This window comes from Aegilops tauschii, chromosome 6, assembly GCF_002575655.3.
Source record: "Aegilops tauschii subsp. strangulata cultivar AL8/78 chromosome 6, Aet v6.0, whole genome shotgun sequence".
In the NCBI taxonomy this organism is placed as follows: Eukaryota; Viridiplantae; Streptophyta; class Magnoliopsida; order Poales; family Poaceae; genus Aegilops; species Aegilops tauschii.
In genome coordinates this window covers 407,330,631-407,354,029 of record NC_053040.3, presented here as the reverse complement: position 1 = coordinate 407,354,029, position 23,399 = coordinate 407,330,631, and the positions used below count along the sequence as shown (strand labels likewise).

At 45.2% G+C, this 23,399-nt stretch overlaps 2 protein-coding genes across 2 annotated transcripts; one reads left to right on the top strand and one right to left on the bottom strand.

Moving 5' to 3' along the window:
* The first annotated feature begins 9,256 nt into the window (after nucleotides 1–9,256).
* LOC109736449 (uncharacterized) lies at nucleotides 9,257–13,788 on the top strand. Its single transcript, XM_020295679.4, has 7 exons — nucleotides 9,257–9,656; nucleotides 9,740–9,820; nucleotides 9,926–10,102; nucleotides 10,701–10,871; nucleotides 11,755–11,964; nucleotides 12,093–12,181; nucleotides 12,867–13,788. The coding sequence occupies exons 1-7, from the start codon at nucleotides 9,560–9,562 to the stop codon at nucleotides 13,548–13,550; spliced, it is 1,509 nt and encodes a 502-aa protein (XP_020151268.1). The 5' UTR covers nucleotides 9,257–9,559; the 3' UTR covers nucleotides 13,551–13,788.
* A 2,866-nt stretch (nucleotides 13,789–16,654) lies between these two features.
* On the bottom strand, nucleotides 16,655–18,895 carry LOC109736460 (rRNA-processing protein fcf2). The gene is made up of 5 exons (XM_020295686.4): nucleotides 18,453–18,895; nucleotides 18,301–18,361; nucleotides 17,692–17,766; nucleotides 17,466–17,581; nucleotides 16,655–17,068 (listed from the first exon to the last, which is right to left on the bottom strand). Exons 1-5 carry the CDS (start codon nucleotides 18,689–18,691, stop codon nucleotides 16,960–16,962), a joined length of 600 nt encoding a protein of 199 aa, XP_020151275.1. The 5' UTR covers nucleotides 18,692–18,895; the 3' UTR covers nucleotides 16,655–16,959.
* Between the last annotated feature and the right edge of the window lie 4,504 nt (nucleotides 18,896–23,399).

Sequence of the window (23,399 nt, the reverse complement as noted above, 5' to 3'; positions counted from 1 at the left end):
AATCATCTCCAGTGGCCATCTTCATCATCCCGGCGGCCACCACGATGAGGAGGGAGTAGTCCACCCTCGGGGCTGAGGATTTGTACCAGTAGCTATGTGTTTAATCTCTCTCTCTCTCGTTTTCTTGAGATGTCATGATCTTGATGTATAGTCGGATCATATGGTGTTTTCCCCTCTCTATCTTATTGTGATGAATTGAGTTTTTCCCTTTGAGATTTCATTGTTATCGGATTGAATACTTTTATGGATTTGAGAACACTTGATATATGTCTTGCAATTGAATACTTGTGGTGACAATGGGGCATCGTATTGATTCACTTGATATATGTTTTGGCACTCAACTCGCGGATTCCCGAGGTGACATTGGGGTAATCTATGCATAGGGGTTGATGCACATTCTTGTCTTTGTTTCTCCGGTAGAAATCTCGGGGCACTCTTTGAAGTTCTTTGTGTTGGATTGAGTATTATGAATATGAATTTGCTTTTGTGTTATTTTAGTACGAACTCTAGGATAGATCGAACGGCAAGAATAGCTTTGTGTTATTTTAGTAAGGACTCTTGAATAGATCGAACGGAAAGAATAGCTTTGAGGTGGTTTCGTACCCTACAAACAATTTATTCCTATGTTCTCCGCTAGATAGGAACTTTGGAGTGATTCTTCACCGCACTTTGAGGGATGGTTATATGATCCAATTATATTAGCATTGTTGAGAGGTTGCTCTAGCAAAAGTACAGACCCTAGGCCTCATTTCAAGCATTGCAATACCGTTTTTGTGCCTGTTTACTATTTGCTACCTTGCTGTTTTTATTATTCAGATTATAAAAATATATTTCTACCATCCATATTACACTTTTATCACCATCTCTTCGCCGAACTAGTGCACATATACCATTGTATTGGGTGTGTTAGGGACACAAGAGATTTCTTGTATTTGGTTGCAGGGTCATTTGAGAGAGACCATCTTCATCCTGCACCTCTCACGGATTGATAAACCTTAGGTCATCCACTTTAGGGAAAATTGCTACTGTCCTACAAAACTCTGCGCTGGGAGGCCCAACACGTGTCTACAAGAATAAAGTTGCGTAGTAGACATCGGGACCGATCGCTCATTTCGGTGAGACCGGAATGTTACGAAAAGGAAACAGAGAGTTTGCATTGCCAACTCGGTGGGACTGATCACTCATCTCGGTAAGACCAAAATGTTACGAAGGGAAACAAAGAGTTTGCAATCCCATCTCGGTGAGACCGAGATCCCTATCGGTAAGACCGAACTGATTAGGGTTTCTGGCTATGGCTGTCAAGTGAACTCGGTGGCGTCGGATAGATCAAATCGGTGGAGCCGAGTTTGACTTTAGGTTTAGGACATATGTGGAAATGAGAAAGTGGTTGAGGGCTTTTGGAGGATATCACTAAGCATTTTGAGCAAGCAAGCCATTAAGCAACACCTCATCCCCTTTTAATAGTATTGGCTTTTCCTATGGACTCAATGTGATCTTGGATCACTAAAATGAAAATGTAGAGTCTTGAGCATTTGCCAATATGTGTCCTTAGCATTTTGAGGGGTCCACATCTCTAGTCCATGCCATGCCAATCATTGAACTTTCTGAAAAATTGATCTTGAATGGATATTAGTTCAATGAGCTATATGTTGTTATGAATTACCAAAACCACCCAGGGGTTAGTTGCACTTTCACTCGGCACGATGAACTATCGCAACAGTGCATACTCAGGGAGAACACTTATACCTTGAAATTTTAGTGAGGGGTCATCTTATAATGCTACCGCTGTACTAAGAAAAATAAGATGCATAAAAGATAAACATCACATGCAATCAAAATATGTGACATGATATGGCCATCATTATCTTGTGCCTTTGATCTCTATCTCCAAAGCACCATCATGATTTCCATCGTCACAGGCTTGACACCTTGATCTCCATCGTAGCGTCGTGGTCGTCTTGCAAACTATCGCTTCTACAACTATCACTAACACATAGTGATAAGGTAAAGCAATTACATGGAGTTTGCATTTCATACAATAAAGAGAGAACCATAAGGCTCCTGCCAGTAGCTGGTAACTTTTACAGAACATGATCATCTCATACAATAACGTATATCACATCATGTCTTGACCATATCACATCACAGTATGCCCTGCAAAAACAAGTTAGACGTCCTCTACTTTGTTGTTGCAAGTTTTACGTGGCTGCTACGGGCTTCTAGTAAGAACCGTTCTTACCTACGCATCAAAACCACAACGGTGATTTATCAAGTTTGCTATTTTAACCTTCAACAAGGATTGGCCGTAGTCAAATTCGATTCAACTAAAGCTGGAGAAACAGACACCCGCCAGCCACCTTTATGAAAAACTAGTTGCATGTCTATCGGCGGAACCGGTCTCATGAACGTGGTCATGTAAGGTTGGTCCGGGCCGCTTCATCCAACAATACCACCAAATCAAAATAAGGCATTGGTGGTAAGCAATATGATGATCACCGCCCACAACTCTTTGTGTTCTACTCATGCATATCATCTACGCATAGACCTGGCTCGGATGCCACTGTTTGGGAACGTAGCATGCAATTTCAAAAAAATTCCTACGCTCACGCAAGATCTATCTAGGAGATGCATAGCAACGAGAGGGGGAGAGTGTGTCCATGTACCCTTGTAGACCGAAAGCGGAAGCGTTTGACAATGCGGTTGATGTAGTCGAACTTCTTCTCATTCCGACCGATCAAGCACCAAACATACGGCACCTCTGATTTCTGCACATGTTCATCTCGTTGACGTCCCTCGAACTCTTGATCTAGCAAAGTGTCGAGGGGGAGTTTCGTCAGCACGACAGCGTGGTGATGGTGATGGTGAAGTGATCCGCGTAGGGCTTCGCCTAAGCACTACGACAATATGACCGGAGGCGTAAACTGTGGAGGGAGGTGCCGCACACGGCTAGGAATCAATGTTGTGTGGTCTAGCGGTGCCCCCCCCCCACATATATATATATAGGTGGGAGAGGGAGGAGAGCAGCAAGGGGCGCCCCAAGTAGGAGGGATCCTACTTGGGCGCCTCCTCCAAGTCGGCCTCCCCCCTTCCATATTCATTGGAGGGGGAAGGAAAGCGAAGGGGGGAGGGAAGGAAAGGGGGAGGTCGAATCCTCCCTTTCCTTCTCCCTTCCCTTCCTTTCCTTCTCCTCCTATTCACCCTATAGGGGGCGCACTAGCCCCTTAGGGGCTGGTCTGTCCCTCTCTTGGCCCATTAGGCCCATATAGTTTGCCGGGGGGGTGCCCGGAACCCCTTCCGGTGCCCCGATATGTACCCGGTACCCCCAGAACACTTCCGGTGTCCGAATATCATCGTCCTATATAAAAATATTTACCTATCGATCATTCTGAGACTCCTCGTCATGTCCATGATCTCATCCGGGACTACGAACAACATTCGGTCACCAAATCACATAACTCATATAATACAAAATTGTCATCGAATGTTAAGCGTGCGGACCCTACGGGTTCGAGAACTATGTAGACATGACCGAGACACCTCTCCGGTCAATAACCAACATCGGAACCTGGATGCTCATATTGGTTCCCACATATTCTACGAAGATCTTTATCGGTCGTACCGTAATGACAACATACGTTATTCCCTTTGTCATCGGTATGTTACTTGCCCGAGATTCGATCGTCGGTATCTTCATACCTAGTTCAATCTCATTACCGGCAAGTCTCTTTACTCGTTTCGTAAAGCATCATCCCGCAACTAACTCATTAATCACATTGCTTGCAAAGGCTTATTATGATGTGCATTACCGAGTGGGCCCAGAGATACCTCTCCGATACTCGGAGTGACAAATTCTAATCTCGATCTATGTCAACCCAACAAACACCTTCGGAGATACCTATAGAGCATCTTTATAATCACCCAGTTACGTTGTGACGTTTGATAGCACACAAGGCATTCCTCCGCTATCCGGGAGTTGCATAATCTCATAGTCAAAGGAATATGTATATGACATGAAGAAAGCAATAGCAATAAAACTTATCGATCATTATGCTAAGCTAGCGGATGGGTCTCATTCTCCTAATGATGTGATCCCGTTCATCAAATGACAACACATGTCTATGGTTAGGAAACTTAACCATCTTTGATTAGCGAGCTAGTCTAGTAGAGGCTTACTAGGGACATTGTGTTTTGTCTATGTATCCACACATGTATCAAGTTTCCGGTTAATACAATTCTAGCATGAATAATAAACATTTATCATGATATAAGGAAATATAAATAACAACTTTATTATTGCCTCTAGGGCATATTTCTTTCATGGCGTTCTTGAACTCCGTTCCGTTGTCGCTGCGAACCTTCTTGATCTTCACTTCAAATTGATTTTGGGCCTTCCTAGCGAAGTTCTTGAAGATCTTTTGGACCTGCGATTTATCATTAAGAAAGAACACCCACGTAAATCTTGAAAAGTCATCGACAATGACTAAACCGAACGAGTTACCACCGAGACTTTTGTATGCGTTTGGACCAAAAAGATCCATATGAAGCAGCTCGAGCGGTCTTCTCGTGGTCATGATGTTTTTCACGGGGTGGCTTCCTCCAACCTGTTTTCCTTCTTGACAAGCACTACAAAGTCTATCCTTGTCAAATATAACGTCTTTAACTCCAAGGATATGATGACCTTTAATAATCTTATCAAGATTTTGCATGCCCACATGACCTAACCTTCTATGCCACAACCAGCCTTTAGATGATTTAGCAATTAAGCAAGTGAGCCCTTTTAGTGAAATCAACAATGTATAGATCACCTCTACGTATACCGGTAAAGACCATATTATGATTATCTCTTTGAAACACTTGGCAATCTACTTCAGTGAATAGGACATTGAAACCGAAATCGACTAGTCTAGATACGGAAAGTAAATTGTATCCAAGAGATTCAATGAGCATAATATTTTGGATGGAGCTGTCATGTGAGATGGCCACCTTACCAAGTCCAACCACCTTACCCTTAGAGTTATCACCAAAAGTGACATACTTTTGAGGGCCGTCATTTTCAGCAAGCTCACGAAACATATCCTTGTCTCCGGTCATGTGATCGGTACATCCACTATCAAGAACCCATTCCTTTCCTCCAGCCATATAGCCGCGAAGGTTAGCCATAAGACCAAAGTGTCTCATAGACTCATCGAGATCAAAGTCACTATCATCATCCTCATCATAGTATCCATGTTCAACATCATCTTGTGATGGATCATCACCTAGAGTGATTCATTAGATGTATGACCATGGAAATGTGCATCTTTATGAATTCTAATGACTTGAGAGATAATGCTACTAATGACTCCAACATCTCCTTTGGCACGCATAAGGTCATGAAGCTCAAATAGACAACCATCAAATTTAGGATCACTAGGTTTCATTTTATGAAAAGCTATGGACTTTTGAAGAATCACATCTTGATTTTTCAAGGAATAGTTTGGAAACCGTTCCTCAAGAAATCTCCATATGGTGTAAGCACATTCAAGAATATGCAAGCATACAATCAAATTTCTAGGTAATCCTCTAATGATAAGATTGATAGTTCTAAGATTGCGGATCATGTCAAGAGACTCATCGGGGGTAGGATGCAATGGATCAATAAGGGGCGCACAAGGGCTAGTAATATACTTGTTCAAATGATATTCATTGAAAATCTCAAGCATCTCATTTTTCCAAGCATTAAAGAACTCTCCATCAAGCATAGGCACTCTACATCTAAAACTCCCCATCGTAGACTCATCCATCTTCCTCCAATGGTGACCAATGCTCTGATACCAATTGAAAGTATCGAGAAGAGGTGTCTAGAGGGGGTGATTAGACCCTCAACAAGCAAAAGTAGCAGTTTTTAAGTTCTTCAAGTTGAGGTGGAGTTTGAGCACAAGTTTAAGCATTCACAATACATTTCAAGCAAGCATGGCAAGAGTATATGAGCAGCGGAAAGTAAAGCATGCAAGTTGCAAGAAAGTAAAGGGATGGGATTGGAGTGTGCAAACGCAATTGAGGACACGAAGATTTTTGGCGTGGTTCCGATAGGTGGTGTTATCGTACATCCACATTGGTGGAGACTTCAACCCACGAAGGGTAACGGTTGTGCGAGTCCACAGAGGGCTCCACCCACGAAGGATCCACGAAGAAGCAACCTTGTCTATCCCACGAAGGACTCGCCTCACATGGGTAGATCTTCACGAAGTAGGCGATCTCCTTACCCTTACATACTCCTTGGTTCAACTCCACAATCTTGACGGAGGCTCCCAAATGACACCTAACCAATCTAGGAGACACCACTCTCCAAAAGGTAATAGATGGTGTGTTGATGATGAACTCCTTGCTCTTGTGCTTCAAATGATAGTCTCCCCAACACTCAACTCTCTATCACAGATTTGACTATGGTGGGAAGATGATTTGAGTGGAAAGCAACTTGGGGAAGGCTAGAGATCAGGATTCTTGTGGTTGGATTGGAATGTCTTGGTCTCAACACATGAGTAGGTGGTTCTCTCTCAGAAAATGAGTAGTGGAAGTGTAGGCACGTTCTGGTGGCTCTCTCTTGAATAGAGAAGGGGTGGAGGGGTATATATAGCCTCCACGCAAAATCTAACCGTTACACACATTTGACCCAACCCGGTCAGACCAAATAGGTGAACTCGGTGAGACCAGTTTAGTTCAAATTTTGAACGCTAGGATTCTCGGTGGGACCGACATGATCAACTCGGTGGGACCGATGTGCTAGGGTTTAGGCAAAACTCATCTCGGTTTGACCGATTACATGAACTCGGTGAGACCAATTTCAGTAATAAGCAAACAGAGAGTTGGTCAGGCAAACTCGGTGGGACCGATTGCATATTTCGGTGAGACCGAAATAATTGCAACAGGCAACAGAGAGTTTCCAAGGCCATCTTGGACGGAGATCCTATCGGTGAGACCGAATTGATTAGGGTTTCTAGCAGTGGCTATATCAAGTGAACTCGGTGGCGCCGGATGGATCAAATCGGTGGGGCCGAGTTTGACTTTAGGTTTTAGGACATATTTGGATTTGAGAGAGTGGTTGAGGGCTTTGGAGCATATCGCTAAGCACTTTGAGCAAGTAGACCATTAATCAACACTTCGTCCCCTTTTAATAGTATTGGCTTTCCTATGGACTCAATGTGATCTTGGATCACTAAAGTAGAAATGAAGAGTCTTGCGCTTTTGCCAATCTTTGTCCTTAGCACCTTGAAGGGGTTCCACATCCTCTTGTCCATGCCACGCCTTTGTTAAACTTTCTGAAATATACTAGATAAAGATATTAGTCCAACAAGAGGTATGTTGATATTAATTACCAAAATCACCCAGGGAGCACTAGTGCTTCACTAAGCCGCTGAGAATTTGATGAACCATCAGAATCAAGCACTACCACTCGGAACCACGTGAGTAGAAGGAAACCAAGCAAACCGACCAGACAATTCATGGGCCATGAAGGTGTGACATTGCTAGTCATGGTTGCTTTTATCATGCCGACAGCAGGGCAACAAGCGGCATGCCTATGTTGGCGTCAGATGGGGCCTTCACACTTGGATCTAAACATGTGGGCGTCAATGCGCAGAAGCTAGAGCGGCGGCTCCGATGCATTGTGGTGTTCGTGGAGTGCTACCAGGAGCGTGTGCGATGGTGCATTGCAAGTGGTGGTCCGGGTGAGGTTGTTGGCTTTTTGGTGGCATCGAAGGTTAATTTGGCGGCAAGGAGGGCTAGCTATCCTTGTGGCAACCTGTTGATGGTTGTGGCGCTCCGAACGAAAGTCTTTCTAGACTATGTCGATGCTCTTCGACGTCGTTCCCATCTCGATGGCATCACCATGGAGACCCCGACCACCCTCCAATCGTTGAAGTCTCATCCTTCGAGTGAAAACCCAGATCTAGTTAGCTAGACCAGATGTCAATGGCATCTTTGATGCCTCCTGCTTGGAGGCGCTATCTTGGAGGGGTGGCCCAATTGGAGTGCTTGGCTTTGGCGCTATCCAGTAGGATGTTGGAGGGTTCTGGTGTAGTCCACATGCGTCACAGGCTAGGTTCGTTCTAACATATAAAGTAAGAGTATCCAAAATTGAAATGCTAGGACCAAGAAGATATGTAATGTGATCGCGACGAGCGTTTACTCAAAAATTCCCCTCTAAGATATATCCAAGGGCTCATAACACCGAATCCAAGAAGATACACAACATGATCCCGACGAGCGTATACATAAAAGTTGCCCTCCAAGGGCTCCTTAGTATCGAATCCAAGGTAACTCATGATTTTTCTCAAGTAAAACACATCAAATGAAGATTTTTCTTTATACAAGCTATTGGATTAGCGTATCTAAATACATATGTAATGCATATGATACGACTTAAGATGAAATACATCGGACGACCTTAACCCGCGTTTCCATGAAAGTTGTCCTCCAAGACACAATTATGTGTTGAGGGCATATACACATTTTAGTGTGACTAGCACTAAAGGCTTGATTTAACGTTTTGACGCTATCCAGTGGGATGTTGGCGTGTTTGGGTGTGGCCGACGGGTGGGCGTCACATGCTCAGTGGTATGGTTCTAACAAATAAATTAATAGTATCCAAACTACAACACGAGGACCAAGAAGATATGCAGCGTGATCCCGACAAGCGTTTTCGTAAAAAAGTTGCCCTCCAAAATACATCCAAGGCCTCCTAGCACCGAATCCAAGGCAACACAGATCTTTCTCGCGTAAAAAAACATTAAATGCAAGATTTTTGAAGATACAGGCCATCGAATAAGCGGAGATAAATACACATCTAATGCATACGATACGACTTAAGATACAATGCATATAGGAGCCTTAACCCGCGTTTTCATAAAAGTTGCCCTCAAATAGACAGTTGTTTCCCCCCTAAAATGCCCAATAGAGAGTTGGGTGTCGAGGGCATATATGCATTCAAGAATGATTAGCACTCGAGTGTTTAAAAAAAAAGGCTTGATTCAACGCTTAATATTCGGTGGAGATTTAGCGAGTCCCTAAACAAAAAGCTCGTTTCTTTCCCCAGATTCCTCTAGTCCAGTGAAAAGGCGGCGAGGGGTTTTAAAGGGGACGCCGAAATGACGGATGAACACCACCTACATCACCACCCTCTCTGCACGTGAACGCCCCTCTTTCTCTCTCGTCGCCGTCACATCCTCCTCTCCCCTCCCCCCAAAACCCCTGCCGAAAAATTCCGTAGAGCGAAGAAGGCGACCGGAGAGTGGCAGCCAGCAGCAGCGGCGGCAGCAGCCAGGCGAAACAGCGCCTCTCTTGTCCCTTTCCCCCCTTTTTAATCTCTCTCTCCTCCGCCCCCTTCCCGCAAGAAAAGCTCGGATTCCTGGGCGTTTCCCCCCATTCCCCTCCTCGATCTGAGACCTTTGTCGTCCCCAAATGGCCGCCTCCCGCTCCCACTGAACCCCCCCGCCGGCACACCCTTCGCTTCCCCGCTCCTTGGCTTCGCGCTGTCGGGGGCTCCTCAGTGACCGTGCGCCGTAGTAGTAGTAGTGGCCGAATGGGTGCTGCAAGGGGAGGCGTCTCGGCGCTGCTCGTGGCCGCGCTCCTGCTCGGCGCCTTCGCCCCTCCGGCCTCCGCGGCGTCGTACCCCGCAAGTGAGCCCGGGTTCTCGCTCTCTCCCCTTCCGCGTTTCTTGATTTGGTTCGGTCCTGACGAGCTTTCTTGGTTGCCGTCGCAGAGGTGGTCAGCGGCTTCCTCTCCAATGCGGCGTCGGCGGTGCTGAAGCGGCTGTGGTCGCTCAAATCGACGGTCAAGACAGGTGACTGCTGGAACCCCTCTCTTCGCCTGCGCCGCGACGCGCTTTCCAGGTTTCCTGAATCGGGGTTTTCCTCAAACAATGTTGGTTTCTCTGTGTGGGGAGCAGCGAGCGGGGCCAAGTCCATGGTCAAGTACGAGGGCGGCTACACCGTGGAGACGGTCTTCGACGGCAGCAAGCTGGGGATCGAGCCGTACACCGTGGAGGTCACCCAGGGTGGCGAGCTGCTCGTCATGGACTCCATGAACAGCAACATCTACCGGATCGCGCTGCCGCTGTCCCGATGTGAGCCCCCTTTCTTTTCTTTCTGGTGCTCCCTGAATTTGGAGTATCTAGTTAGTGCCTAGTGGGATTCTGCTAATCAGATGCACGCCAAGTGATTGGCCAGGGTTGGTGTTGAACTGCTGATGCTGTGGGTTGGTTGGAGTCATGAATTCTGCTCTGGCCTATCTCTTGATTGCGATGTATTTGTTAGTTAGCCGTCCGAAATTGCGACGTTTTTCATCTGTTCTTATTACCTGGTTTGTTTCATTTGAAGAAGTGATTTGCACATGTAAAAGTGGGCAATTGGGTCTATAATTTGAAAGTTGTTCGATCCACGTGGTTATTTTAAAAAGTTTGTGCTATTTTTTTTGCGGGGTTCATGTTAATCTCTTCAAGTTGATGATATAATTTATAGCATTGGCAAGGACAAGTTGGCATGATGATATCCTGACTTAAGATGATTGTCCTATACAGCTTTACCCTGTTTTGTGATCTACTTTTTTTGTTTCTACATTTTCCATAAGGTGATGATGACATGGCTATCCATGTTCAGCGACAGATGATTTTGAGCTATATTGACCCTGGTTTCATCTTGTGGTCCTGATCTGAACAAATGCAGATAGCAGACCAAAGCTTGTTGCTGGTTCACCAGAAGGAATTCCTGGTCATATTGATGGGAGGCTGCGAGAGGCAAAGATGAACCATCCAAAGGGATTTACGGTGGACGGCAGGGGCAACATATACGTGGCTGATGCTATGAACATGGCTGTTAGAAAGATCAGTGATACAGGTAAGCTAAAATGTCTTGTGGGGTATATGCACATGGTTTTGTCTGTTCCTTGAGCATCCTATGTCTGCCTTTTGGATTTTGTTGGGCTTCTCCAGCATGTATTTAGTAACTGGCACCTACATCCAAAATTGCACTTGGAAGGATGAAAAGTGTAAACTAATATCAAAGCATATATGTACCCAGCTTGAGTAAATCTGCTTAGAGTGATCTCCGAAGTCGTCGTGGTGACCAAAGTACAACATGTTTCTAAAAACTTACTGAAAGCACTGTATGGACATCACTTGATTTGTAGAAACGGAAGATAATTTTTAGCTTAATTGTTAGCACAGAAGAGCACAACTGTGAGACAAGAAATGATAGAGAATACTGCTTTCTTGTATGCATACAAAGCTATTCTTGGAACAGTATAATGTTCTGAAGCTGCATATAAGAATCATTAAACGAAACCTCTCTGCTTTTCTAACTTGATTAAGTTGCTATAGCTATTCTATTTCATAACAACAATTGTTCCATGCACAACACTTTTACTTGTCACTGTTAAATGCAATAATGCTGTCTTGCAATGTTACCGTGTGCCCCAAATTTACCCATCCATCTAACTTAATGAGAAGTCTGACAGTTGAATTTTCGTAACATGCATAATTATATTATGACCTTCAAATTAACTGAGTTACTTTGCAGTAAAATTGAACCATTCATCTAACTTAATGAGAAGTCTGACAGTTGAATTTTCGTAACATGCATAATTATATTATGACCTTCAAATTAACTGAGTTACTTTGCAGTAAAATTGAACCAAAATACTCTCCCATCCCTATACATGTTTTTTCTTATCTAATTTATTGTAAAAGAAGTGCTTGACATATTGTGTTCTGGCATTTAGGAGTTACAACTATTGCTGGTGGGAAATCAAGCAGAGGAGGGCATGTTGATGGACCAAGTGACGATGCAAAATTTTCTACTGATTTTGAAGTCCGTTACATTGCCAGTAGCTGCTCCCTTTTGGTGATTGACAGAGGAAATCAAGCTATTCGGGAGATTCAGCTCAACTTTGATGACTGTGTGTACCAGTATGAAGCTGGTTTTCCTCTAGGTATATATTCATCATATATTGTGCAATTATTATATGCCCTGAATAACTTGTTGTCAATGCTTACTACCTGAGTTAGCTTTTTAACATTTGTACCGTATAGCTAAACTTCATAAGCTGTATCTTTACAGGAGTAGCACTGCTTCTTGCTGCTGCTTTCTTCGGCTACATGCTTGCATTGCTCCAACGCCGGGTTTTAGGGATGGTATCAACAGAAGATGTAAGTGCTTACTGTTTCTTTTCTTTTTCTGTGAGGGAAAAACATCATGTAACTTACCTGCCAGATTGGCAGAGTTAGCAAATAAGGCAATGGCTACAATGGACCGTGGGCCTGCTGTACCCCAGCAGGTCAGCACATGAATATGTTGCCATCAGTCTTTTGTCACTCCTGGTACTGATGTCCATCATTCATTGGCCCCAGCCAGCTTCCTTACTATGCCCGCACATAGCCCACAGTTACCAGTTTGTTGGATAGCTAGTACACCTGTACAGCATTCTAGTTGAAATTGCTGGGTAAAATAACGTATTATCCGGAAGTTCACAATGCTACCTAGCAGACCAGTTAACGTAATTCGGAATGGAAGCTTGTAAATATCTACACTTACACTATTAGAATTGCCCAATCTTAATCAGAAGCTGCTTCTGATTAACTAGGTGGGGCATGTGAAATTTCTGCATAAATGTCCAATTTGTTTATTCTGGAAGGGTAATCCAGTATGAAATGTTTTCAAAATATAACACTGTAAATATCTCAACTGTGTAGGTTTATGCCATCCTTCTCCTAAATTTGAAAATAGGTGTCATTTTATTTGCATTTTCTTTTTGTGCAGTAGTTGGGTTTTGACAGGGATCTTGTTGCAGTAAATTTGACCACAGCATTGTCTTGAATGTAAATTATCTTGCAGGAACTCCAGACTCCAATGAAAGCCAGCATCGCAAGCATCCCTCCATACCAGATTCAGAAGCCGCTAAAGCCTTCCCTTCGACCCCCGCTAATCCCAAACGAGGACGAATCCGAGAAACAAGAAGTCGAAGAGGGGTTCTTCACCTCACTAGGCAAGCTAATCGGAGGAGCAAAATCATCCGTTGCCGAGATCGTCGGTGCAGCATTTTCCAGGAAGAAGCGCCCAAGCGTCCACCATTACCAGCAGGGCAGAGCAAGCCCCTGGCCAGTGCAAGAAAGCTACGCCATCCCGCGCGACGAGACGCCTCCGGTGGTGGACACGAGGACGCCGACCCCTCGCAAGAACTACGCTTTCATGTCCAAGGAGCCGGAGAAGATCCACCACATCCGGCAGGGCCGGGCCCCGTACAACGGCTGGAACAACGGAGAATCGCCCCAGCAGCAGCAGCAGCAGCAGCAGCAACAGGTGCATCACCAGTACCTGCAGCACAACAGGCAATACTCCCTGGGGCCGCAGACGTTCTACGAGCCGAGCTGCGAGGCGGCGAACGAGATCGTCTTCGGGGCGGTGCAGGAGGTGGACAGCGCGCGCCGCGCCGTGGAGATCAAGCCGGTGAACCACTGCGACGCGGCGGCCTACGAGCAGGGCGGGCTGCGCTACCGCAGCAGCGGCTACATGGGCTAGACAGACAGCTAGCCCATGGTTAGATTTCGGTATTTTGCCGCCTCTGTTGTACTACCTGTAAGGCTGTGACAAGGAGAGAAAATGGAGCAGCAGCTCCAGGTTGAATCATGGATGGAAGTCAAGGGAAAGCTGGGTTTTTGCTAGTAGAAGGTGGTGATCTTGGACTAATATATTACCGAGGAATATATGTTATATGTATGTAGATCATGAAATGCGTTTTGATCTGTTGGTCCTGGAATTCATCGTGTGGTGGATGACTTGTCGCACCGGCCGCATGGTCGGGGCACTGTGCTGGAACATGCGCCGTCGCCCATGGGCATGGCAGACAGGCGTGGTGATTTGCTGCTCATGGTCATGGGGGTAGGGCAGGGCAGGCACGGCTGGCGGTACAAGGATTCAGTGTAAAAATGTGGTGGGCGTTCAGTCACATGCTGCCACGCCGACCCTGTCGGCCGCCACTACGGACGGCGCCGGGCCAAGGGGACAAGGCAGTACGCATCGGCGCACTTCTATGGTAGTTCCTTTCCATAATTTCACGCACGACCGATGCCAATGGAAAGAAGCAGGGGCACGGCCCAGCGACTATCTCTAGGATAAACAGTGAAGCTGCCATGCACTACGTTTGGCGATTACCGCCCAAACCCCATTCACACCTCACTCATTTACTGTCCCTTCGGTTTCACTTTTTTTTTTGCGTATACGCTTCGGTTGCACTGATGGCCTCTCCACCACCGCGCCGCCCCAACCCTTGCCCCGTCCACGATAAGCTAGCCCCACCAGCACTGGCTCGACGGCTTGATGCGATGTCCACATCGCTACCAAAGACATATGACGTGTTTGGTAGGCTGCATCCGTCCCAACCAAGCCATGTCGATGCAAACTTGCATGCTTGGTTGGCTGGGCTGCACCTGATTCGTGGACCGCAGAACCGCAAAGCACTTCTGGGCCTGGCTGAGGGGGAACTGTCGAATCGGTCATCTTTTCAGATCCAGGATCTAGCAAGTCACGTGTGCCCCTCACCTGCACGCCCGATGAAGCGCGGGAGACGGACATCACATCTTGAATCTCACATGTGTCTCTCACCGCCGTTTCGGTCTCACCGATGGCCGCTCCACCACCTTGTCGCCCCAATCCTTGGAGGGGGGGGGGGGCATGGACCCCGTTCAGTTGGCGAGGGCTCCGAAGTCCCCTTTTCCCTTCTGCCCGAGGCCGTGGTCCTCGGCTATCGCGCCCATCAACCTTCGTTGCTCCTCCACCGGCGGCAAGGACGATGGTAGCATGGATGGGGCTGCAGGTGCCAGCACATCCGCGCGCCCGGAGTGGGGATTTTGACCCGCCTACGAGGGGTTTCTTCCCTTGCTCCGGCACAATCCGATGCTCCTCCCACCGCTACGTCGAATGTGGCACCGGTAGGGGCAGGGTCATCGACTGCGGGTTCCGGCACATCCACCCTTGTTGGGTCGTTGTTTCGGGTTGCTCGCGTTGTCCATGACTACTCCACCTCCGGCGGCACCGGCTCCAATGGCAGTTAAGACAATAAGTAGAACACACATCTCTCTTTTCATATTCGATTTTTGGGCCGATTAGGTTTTTGGGGTGGTTGTTTTGATTTGGTATGATTTGATCCAAGTGGTGAGGACTATGATCAATTTAGTACTGCTAGTATTGCTAGGATTACTAGGATTGCTAGAATCCGACTCAACTAATTGATAGGATCGCTACGAACATAGTACAGGTTCATGATTATGATTAGTGTAGGATTGCTTGCATAGAATGTGCATGTCTATGATCAGTATAGGGCTGCTAGGATTGGTACATGTGCTTGCTATGTGTCCATGCGTATAATGTGCATGATCAATGCATTGATCAAGCCAATGCACATTGCTACGACCAGTGCATTGATCAAGGAAACGCGCATTGCTATGATCAGTTCATTTGATCATACCAATGCACATTGCCATGATCAGTTCATTCATGTACACTGTAGTGGTAGATAGTGTCCATTTTGCTATGCTACTGACCCGTGTCTGCCTAACTGACAAGGTGATGAAGACCGAGTGGGATGTCATCGGTGGTGGCGCCCTCCACCAAAAGTCTTGGAGGACGTGATTTGCGGATCGAGATGTCGGGGAGGAGGGAGGCTGCAGTGGTGGTGACGGTGATGTCTTTGCCCATGCTTGGCCGCAGGCTAAAGCTTGAGCACAAGACAATAGAACCAGTGCCACACCGGTTCTACGTGTAGATCAAGAACGATGACGACCTCGCCTTCCTGGTTGTCCTGAAGGCTTTTCAGCCCGTCCTGAGGAGGTGATTCTACATTCGGCTGTCTCGTGGCGTGCCGCTCGCCGCTGGCAAGTGGTGTAACTGCTGGGTGCAGGTTCAGCAGTTGGGCAACAAGGTGGTGATGGAGCAGTGCTAGAGCAACTTCTGCTGGAAGGACCTCGTGCTTGCCGGCGACATACTCGTTGTCAAGATCAACACCTTTTGCTGGAAACTGTGAATTTTTTGCTGAAAACTGATGATATTTTGCTGTCTTAAAACTGCACCCTTCTAGGTATCTGTGTGATTGCTAATGTGTTGTGTTAATTGTGTGTTTTATGTGATGTTAATGTGTTATGTAAAGATCACCATTTTTGAAAGGGGGTGAGCAGAACAACACATTGCACACAACCAAACAGACGTGGTTTGCATTTGTTCATCCTTAAACCACACATGCCGTCCAAACAACACAACAGACACAAAATAGATCAACGGTGCAATGCAAGGGAAGGGACAAAACGTAACAAAATGCACAACATGGCCCAAAGGTTATTTCTACTCAGCCAAGCTAAGGGGGTGTTTGGTTCAGGGACTTTTTAGTCCCAGAGACTAGAAAAAGTCCCTAAAAAGTCCCTAGGAACCAAACAGGAGAGACTTTTTCTACAGGGACTAGAAAAAGACTCTACTAGAGAGTCTTTTTTTATTAGTCCCTGGGACTAGAAAAAGTCCTAGGACTTCTGAACCAAACACCCCCTAAGCCGGGCCATAGATACAAGAGGACCAAATTTTGATGCAAGCAACCAAACATGCACATAACGTTCCTCGTTAAAGGAACTATACCAGGATTCAGAATGTGTGCAAATGTTAAACACTTCCCCTGCTCTTTTGTTGCAGATCAGTAGATGAACATTCACAAGATCAGTTTTTCTTTTTGCGCAAAAGCATCCTGCCAAACTCAAGTTCAGATACTACAATGCTTTGACCATCATCCCCTCAAACACTGATCTCATCTCTCTAAGTGCGGGGAGAAAAGTTCAATACGTTCAGTTACATGAATTCACCACATCACACTGGAGTGCACAACCTATAGCCGTGCTCGCCCATTTCTCTTTGGCTCCGTTTTTCTGTTCTTCCTTGTTTTACATTGATCCTATTTCCGCCTGTCCTTGGCCCTTTTGAACGTTTGCTTGCCCTTGTTCTTCCACTTCTGGTTGCCTCCGGGTGTCCGGGCCACCTGAATTTCCCTTACCTTACGCATCCTGCAATTTAACGGAGAGCCATGTTGTTCAGTTTCAGGAATTCTTAAATGGAAAAGATGCATTATCTACCAACTTTAGTTATTTAAATCCAGTGTATAAATTCAGTTTTCTTCTTTTCAGAGACTGGAGAACTTCTGATATGCTACAGGTTGAATCTATCCCCTCAAACTTCAAAAGTAGATGGTGATTCATTTGCTCGAATGCTGCGTCACAACCCAGCTCCAAACCAAGGAAAGGCTCTAGTCTATTTTACAGTATGTTTCTGTTGTTGTATAACAACCGATGAACTCTTTGATCTGGAGGGCCATATGCAATTAATACACAAAAACTTTTACTGGCAGGTGACAACAAGACTCCAGTATCACTGCATGTGGATAGAAAAGGATGATGGGCTTACCTGTAGTTCTTGAGTTTTTGGTCAGATAACAGCTCATCAACCAAGGTCTGCTTCCGTTCATGCTTTGTCAACCTACTTGAGTAGAACTCAGATGCAGGCTCAATAACCGTTCCAACCTAAACCCATCATCAAAATATTCAGCACGTTAACAACTGATGAGCATTCACAATTTTTCAATGGTATGGTATCCAAAATACTTCATAAAGCTCGCAATTAGATCACTTACTTGGAAATACTTCGGAAGAGCCTTGGATTTACCAGACCTCTTGAAATGCCTTTTAGGGTCCATTACATGCCTCAGCTGCAAAACATATGTCGAGCATATTGTGCTTAAGCCACCAAAACATATAAAAACTCAAGAATAAGTAGATGGCCCTGTCTAACATTGTGATTCAACATTTACATAGTATTTCAACTCATGATATTCAGTTCATAAAAGTAACACAGTCTGACCAGATTGCAATACTAGGATCAGATAAGCCTCCAAAGATGGCGCATGTAGACAAGCAAATGAGGAATGCTAAGTGTTCACTAAACCATACATGCTTGCTTAATGGTTAAATTTCATTCTATTGAGAACAGACAAAAGGAAAGCAGTAGTACTTTGTTTTAGGAGAAGCCTAGCTATCCTAAATAACAGACAAGCAGATGCTCCACATTCCCTCAAGCACTACTACACACTTATCAAATGACTGATGCTTGCCCGTCAGGAATTCAGGATCACCTTCCTAAATGCTAAATTAAACAGGCGCTTTTCTGTTTTCCCAAGTTACATAATGGAGCCCCACACTGAATTCTACTACTGACAACAGCGCACCTAAGTGTAACACCATACCTGCAAAATCTCAAGGTCTTTCTTCAACTCGGGAGTGATGCTCGGCGCCGGCATGTCAAACCTGGAAAACGACGCAACAGATCATAATAAGCACCCACCCATCCAAGACCCCAGTAGAAAATTTTCCAATTCATAAGCGGGGCTCAACTCACCAGCCCTTGCCGGTGGTGTCCTTGACGTTCTTCCTTGCCATCTTGTTGACCTTCCTGGGGTCCCTCGGGGGCACGTAGAGCCCGTCCACGAGCTCGTTGCTGGGCTTCCAGAGGGACTCCTGCGCGTCAATGCTCGGGGTCGGCGCCGAGCCCTTCTTGCTGCTGCCGCCGGCCGCCGCCAGGGAAGGCAGCTGGGGCGCCCACGACAGGCCGATCGGCGCTGCCGCCGACGACGACATCGCTCTCCGAGCCCTTGTAAGCTTGGATAGCTGCTCCTTCTCTTGCCCCGGCGTTGTTGGGTTACGCGACGGCGGCGGGGGCGGGCGGTGGAGGGGAAATCAATGAGGCGGCGGGGTAGGGGGAAGACTGCGACGGGGGAGAGGGGAGGGGATTAGGGCTGGAGACCTACGCGGGGAAAAGCGAGGAAACGCGCACCCCTCCGCGCGCTTTGGGCCAGCCCATATGCGGGAGACGCGGCCCTTGTTTTACTTCTTCTTTTTCAAATTTTGAGAAATGTTCACGAACCACAAATTCGACAAAAAATGTTCAGGGTTAAAAAAACGAAATTTTAAAAGTTCAGTCATTTGAAAATATGTTCTGAATTTCAAAAAATATTATCAGATTTCAAAATGTTCACGAATTTGAAAATATTCTTGGATTTAAAACACATACATGAATTCAGAAAGTGGTCCGAATATCAATATATCTTCATGGATACAAAAATGGTTCACGAGTTTGAAAAATATGTTCCAGGATTTCAGAAAATAACTGTGAATTTGAAAAATCTTTTTAGATTCCAAAAAATATTTACAAATTTTAAAAAAATTCTTGGATTTTAATAAACGTTCATGGATTAGAATTTTTTTCTAAATTTCAAAAACAATATTAACAGTTCCAAAAAATGTTAATGAATTTGAGAAGTGTTCCCGGATTTTCGAAAAAATGAAAATTGTTTGAATTTTAAAAATGTTTGTGAATTCAAACAATATATTTGAAAATTTTATAAAAATTTCAAAATTCAAAAGAAATGCCTGCTAGTTCCAAATATTCTTCCCAGACTTAAAGATGGTCTCCAATCCGAAAATTGTTCATGAATTTCAAAAATTGCTCCAAAATTTCAAAAATGTTCTCTGGTTTAGAAAAATGTCATCAATATGAAAAATATTCTCAGATTTCGAAAAATGTTCATGAATTTAAGAAATTTCTTGTATTTAAAAAAATCATGAATACTAAATTGTTCATGAATTTGAATTTTATGTGCGACTTTCTAAAAAGGTCATGATATTTAAAATACATTCACGGATTTGGGTAAACTTCACGAATTAAAAAAATAAGTTTGAAGAAAATCACGAATCTAAAAAAATGAAAAATAAAAACCATCAAAGTCAAAGAGAAAACAAAAAAAAGAGAAAAACAAAGGAAAAACAAAAAGGAAAGAAAATCAAACATGTGGGAAAAAATGGAATGGGCCGGGCCACATAGAGGACGGGATGCACGGGAGGGTATGTGGTAGGTCACTATCCAGCGACCTACACGTGAAATAGGAAGCTCCCAAGGGCTATAGGAGGAGATCCGCGGACGTGGGGTTTTTGGGACATGGCTTGGTAGATCTTCTTGAGGACATGGAATTAAAATTTCGCGACTATAGTGGGCCTATTTCTGTCATGATCTCTTATTCACATATGTCAACCTGTTGTTTTTCATGTCAAATACTAAAATTCCCTAAAAAAATGTCAAATGCTAAAAAGGGCGGAAGAAGTATCAAGCCTCTTGAATATTTACTCTTTGATTCAGAGATACATCTCTGATTTGGAAATTTCTAAAGCGAACAAACCTGCTCAAGGACCTAGATGGACTGCACTACATGAGGGTTTTGTAAAAATAAATGTCGACGCAGCTATGGGCAGAAACGATGATTGATGTGAGTTGGTTGTTATATGTCGAGATGAAACGAGTGCATGTTGGGGAGCTCCAACGATCTCAATTTTAGATATGGTTGATCCGGAAACTCTGGAAGCAATGGAAAGCTGCGAGGCTCTTTCTTAGCAGCGAATCTGGGTTACTAGAAGATTCAAGTGTCAACCGACCGTGCGACGATGGTAGCAGACTTGAAGGGTAATTATAAGGGCTCTTTTGCAACAATTATACAAGACCTACACAGAAGGATGCTTGATTTATGTTTGTGGAATTTATCCATGAGAAGAGGGAGATGATTCATGAGGCTCACGGGCTCTCAAAGGCAACAACTACTTTACCATTTGGTCGTCATTTATGGCTTGCAGCTTTACCTGACATTATTTGTATCCCCATACTGATTCTTACTTAAATAAAGTTGTTACCCCTAAAAAAGAATTTTTACTGCCAAGCTTTAGGTTAGCGTGTGAACAGAGAAAAACATCAACCTTTTTCAATAAAGGTTGTTCTTCGTAACATTGTGAGGGCTATCCTACAATGATGCATTTGCTTGCCTGCATATAGCCCAACCAGGCCTGGGCGGGAAGAAAAAAAGCATGTTTGGTTGCATACAAGGAGTCCTGGCTCGTATGGGCACGAAACTTAAAGCCGCCCAAAGCCTGGCTCCCTAGGAATACTCGAATCGACCGTTTCCAGCAAGCCAGGCTGAGTCGGGGGTAAAAGTAGGACACGACGTACGTCGTGGTGGAGGGGGGAATCAGGGGGGGGTGACGCGAGAAGGAAATCGGCGGAGGCGGGACGACGCGAAATCTAGCCTCCCCCATTTACTCGCTCACCCTATCTATAGGACAAGCACTTCCTCTGTTCTTAGCATCGACGACGGTGGGGAGTCAAATCAGCACAGGCGGCGACAGAGGCGGCAACAACACTCTCCGATAGTACCAGTTGGTTCTGCCCTTCTTGGATTCCATCCCTCATCTCAATCATGACCCCTACGTCCGCTTCGTCGGCTCCGAAGCAAGTAAGAAGCATACCAACCCCCACCCTCCCGCCTCTGTTAGGTCATTTGTTAGGAAGGTGTAGGATCGATTGCGCCATTGCTGACCGCACCATGGGTGTCGCCTAGGTTGTGGATGAACGAATAAAGCTGGTAGTGTAGGCAACATCACTGATAGCTGTGATAGGCTAGAAGATAGCAACCACACCTATGTGAAAGAGCAAGTTGCCATGTTCCTCCATGTTGTAGGTCATAACAAGAGGTTCAGGGTTATCCACAACACGTTCAGGAGATCAATGGAAACCATTTCCAGGTATTTTGAGCAAGTGTTATATGTTGTTGGGGAGCGCAGGGGAGAGATGATCAAGTCACCAACTGGGCAAACTCCAAGCAAGATTCGCACTAGCCCAAGATGGTATCCGTATTTAAGGTGAGCACTACTCGTAGTTCATGCCTTCACATGCTTGTGTTGCAATTTTTAGGGTTGCCATAACACCATCTTGTCATGCCATTTTCAGGATTGCATTGGCGAAATAGATGATACTCATGTGACTGCTAAAGTGCTGATGTCACAAGCTGAATCATACAGGGGATGGAAAGCACTACACAAATCAGAATGTTCTTGTTGCGGTTGACTTTGATCTGAAGTCCACCTATGTGTTAGCTGGGTGGGAAGGATCAACCCATGATGTTAACATCCTAACCGAGATCATGAGTCAACCTGATGGCATCAATATCCACGATGGCAAGTTCTACCTAGGAGATGCTGGATATGCATGGCGACCTGGTGTTCTTCCATCCTTCAGGAAAACCAGCCACTATCTAAACGAGTTCTCTTCCAGGAACTATCCTAGCACTCCACATGAATTGTTTAATCACAGACACTCTGGCCTTAGAGTTACAGTTGAGAGGACATTTGGTGCTATGAAGAATAGGTTTAGGATCCTGGATCAAAAGTCATTCCACCCTTACCCTACCCAGTTTAAGCTCGTTCTTGCATGTTTCATCCTTCATAACTGGATCCTACAATTGAGTTGTGATGAACTTGTGCAGGAGGATGAAGATGTGACGCCTGATGATGTTTGCCAGCTCTGGCCATGGTGTAGAGGCATTTGACAAAGAATCCTGGAAGAATAAAAGGATGGAGTGGGCTCAGGCAATGTGGGATAACAGAGGTCAGACAAGGATCTGAAGAAGAAGAAGAAGAGGCAGTAGAAGAAAATACCAGCAGCAGCAGAAGAAGAAGAGGATGAGGATGGACCTCCACTTGGTTAGCATCAATGAACTTTTCCCTAGTCAGCCATATGGCTCTTAATTTTTACCGCCATTTGTTAGTAGCTAGGATGAACTGTAATTTGTTCTCTAGCTAGGACCGAGACGATGTTGAATTCGTGTGTGGTAAGGTCACCACTAGTGAGAAGTGATGATCACACCTTATGTCGTTCGCAAGCAAACAACGTGTGGTTCGTCTAACAAGTGCGACCCAGGAAACCAAACACCATGCTAAAAATTGCTTACCTGATGCAGCTAGCCTATATGTAGGCAACCAAATTACACGCGTATGTTGGTTTTTGGCCTGCATTAGCTCAAACAGGCCCAACTGGGACAAGTATGCAAAGTGCCCAAAAACAGAGATGGCAACCAAACGCGTCACAAGTTTCTAATGGATCTCTAAATGAAAGGTACTTAGCTATGCCCATCAATGCTGGTCTTTTAGAGAATGGTACTTTTGATTTTGAGAGATCGCAGTAGGAATAAGGTGAGAGAGTAGATGGAGAAATTATTATCCTTGATGGGGAAGGATGCATTAATCATGTCCCATACAAGCCATCCTGGTTTACTCAATGGTGCTTTTCCACCTTCCCCATGGTCTATGTGAGCATGTTAATTCCATCATCCGCAAATTCAGGCGGGGTGGTAAAAAGGGAGAAGGAAGGCTCATTGGGTTTCGCGGGACATGGCTTCAGGGATTTGGAACTGTTTAATTTGGCCCTTTTGGCTCGACAATCATGGAGAATCTTGTAAGAATTAATATC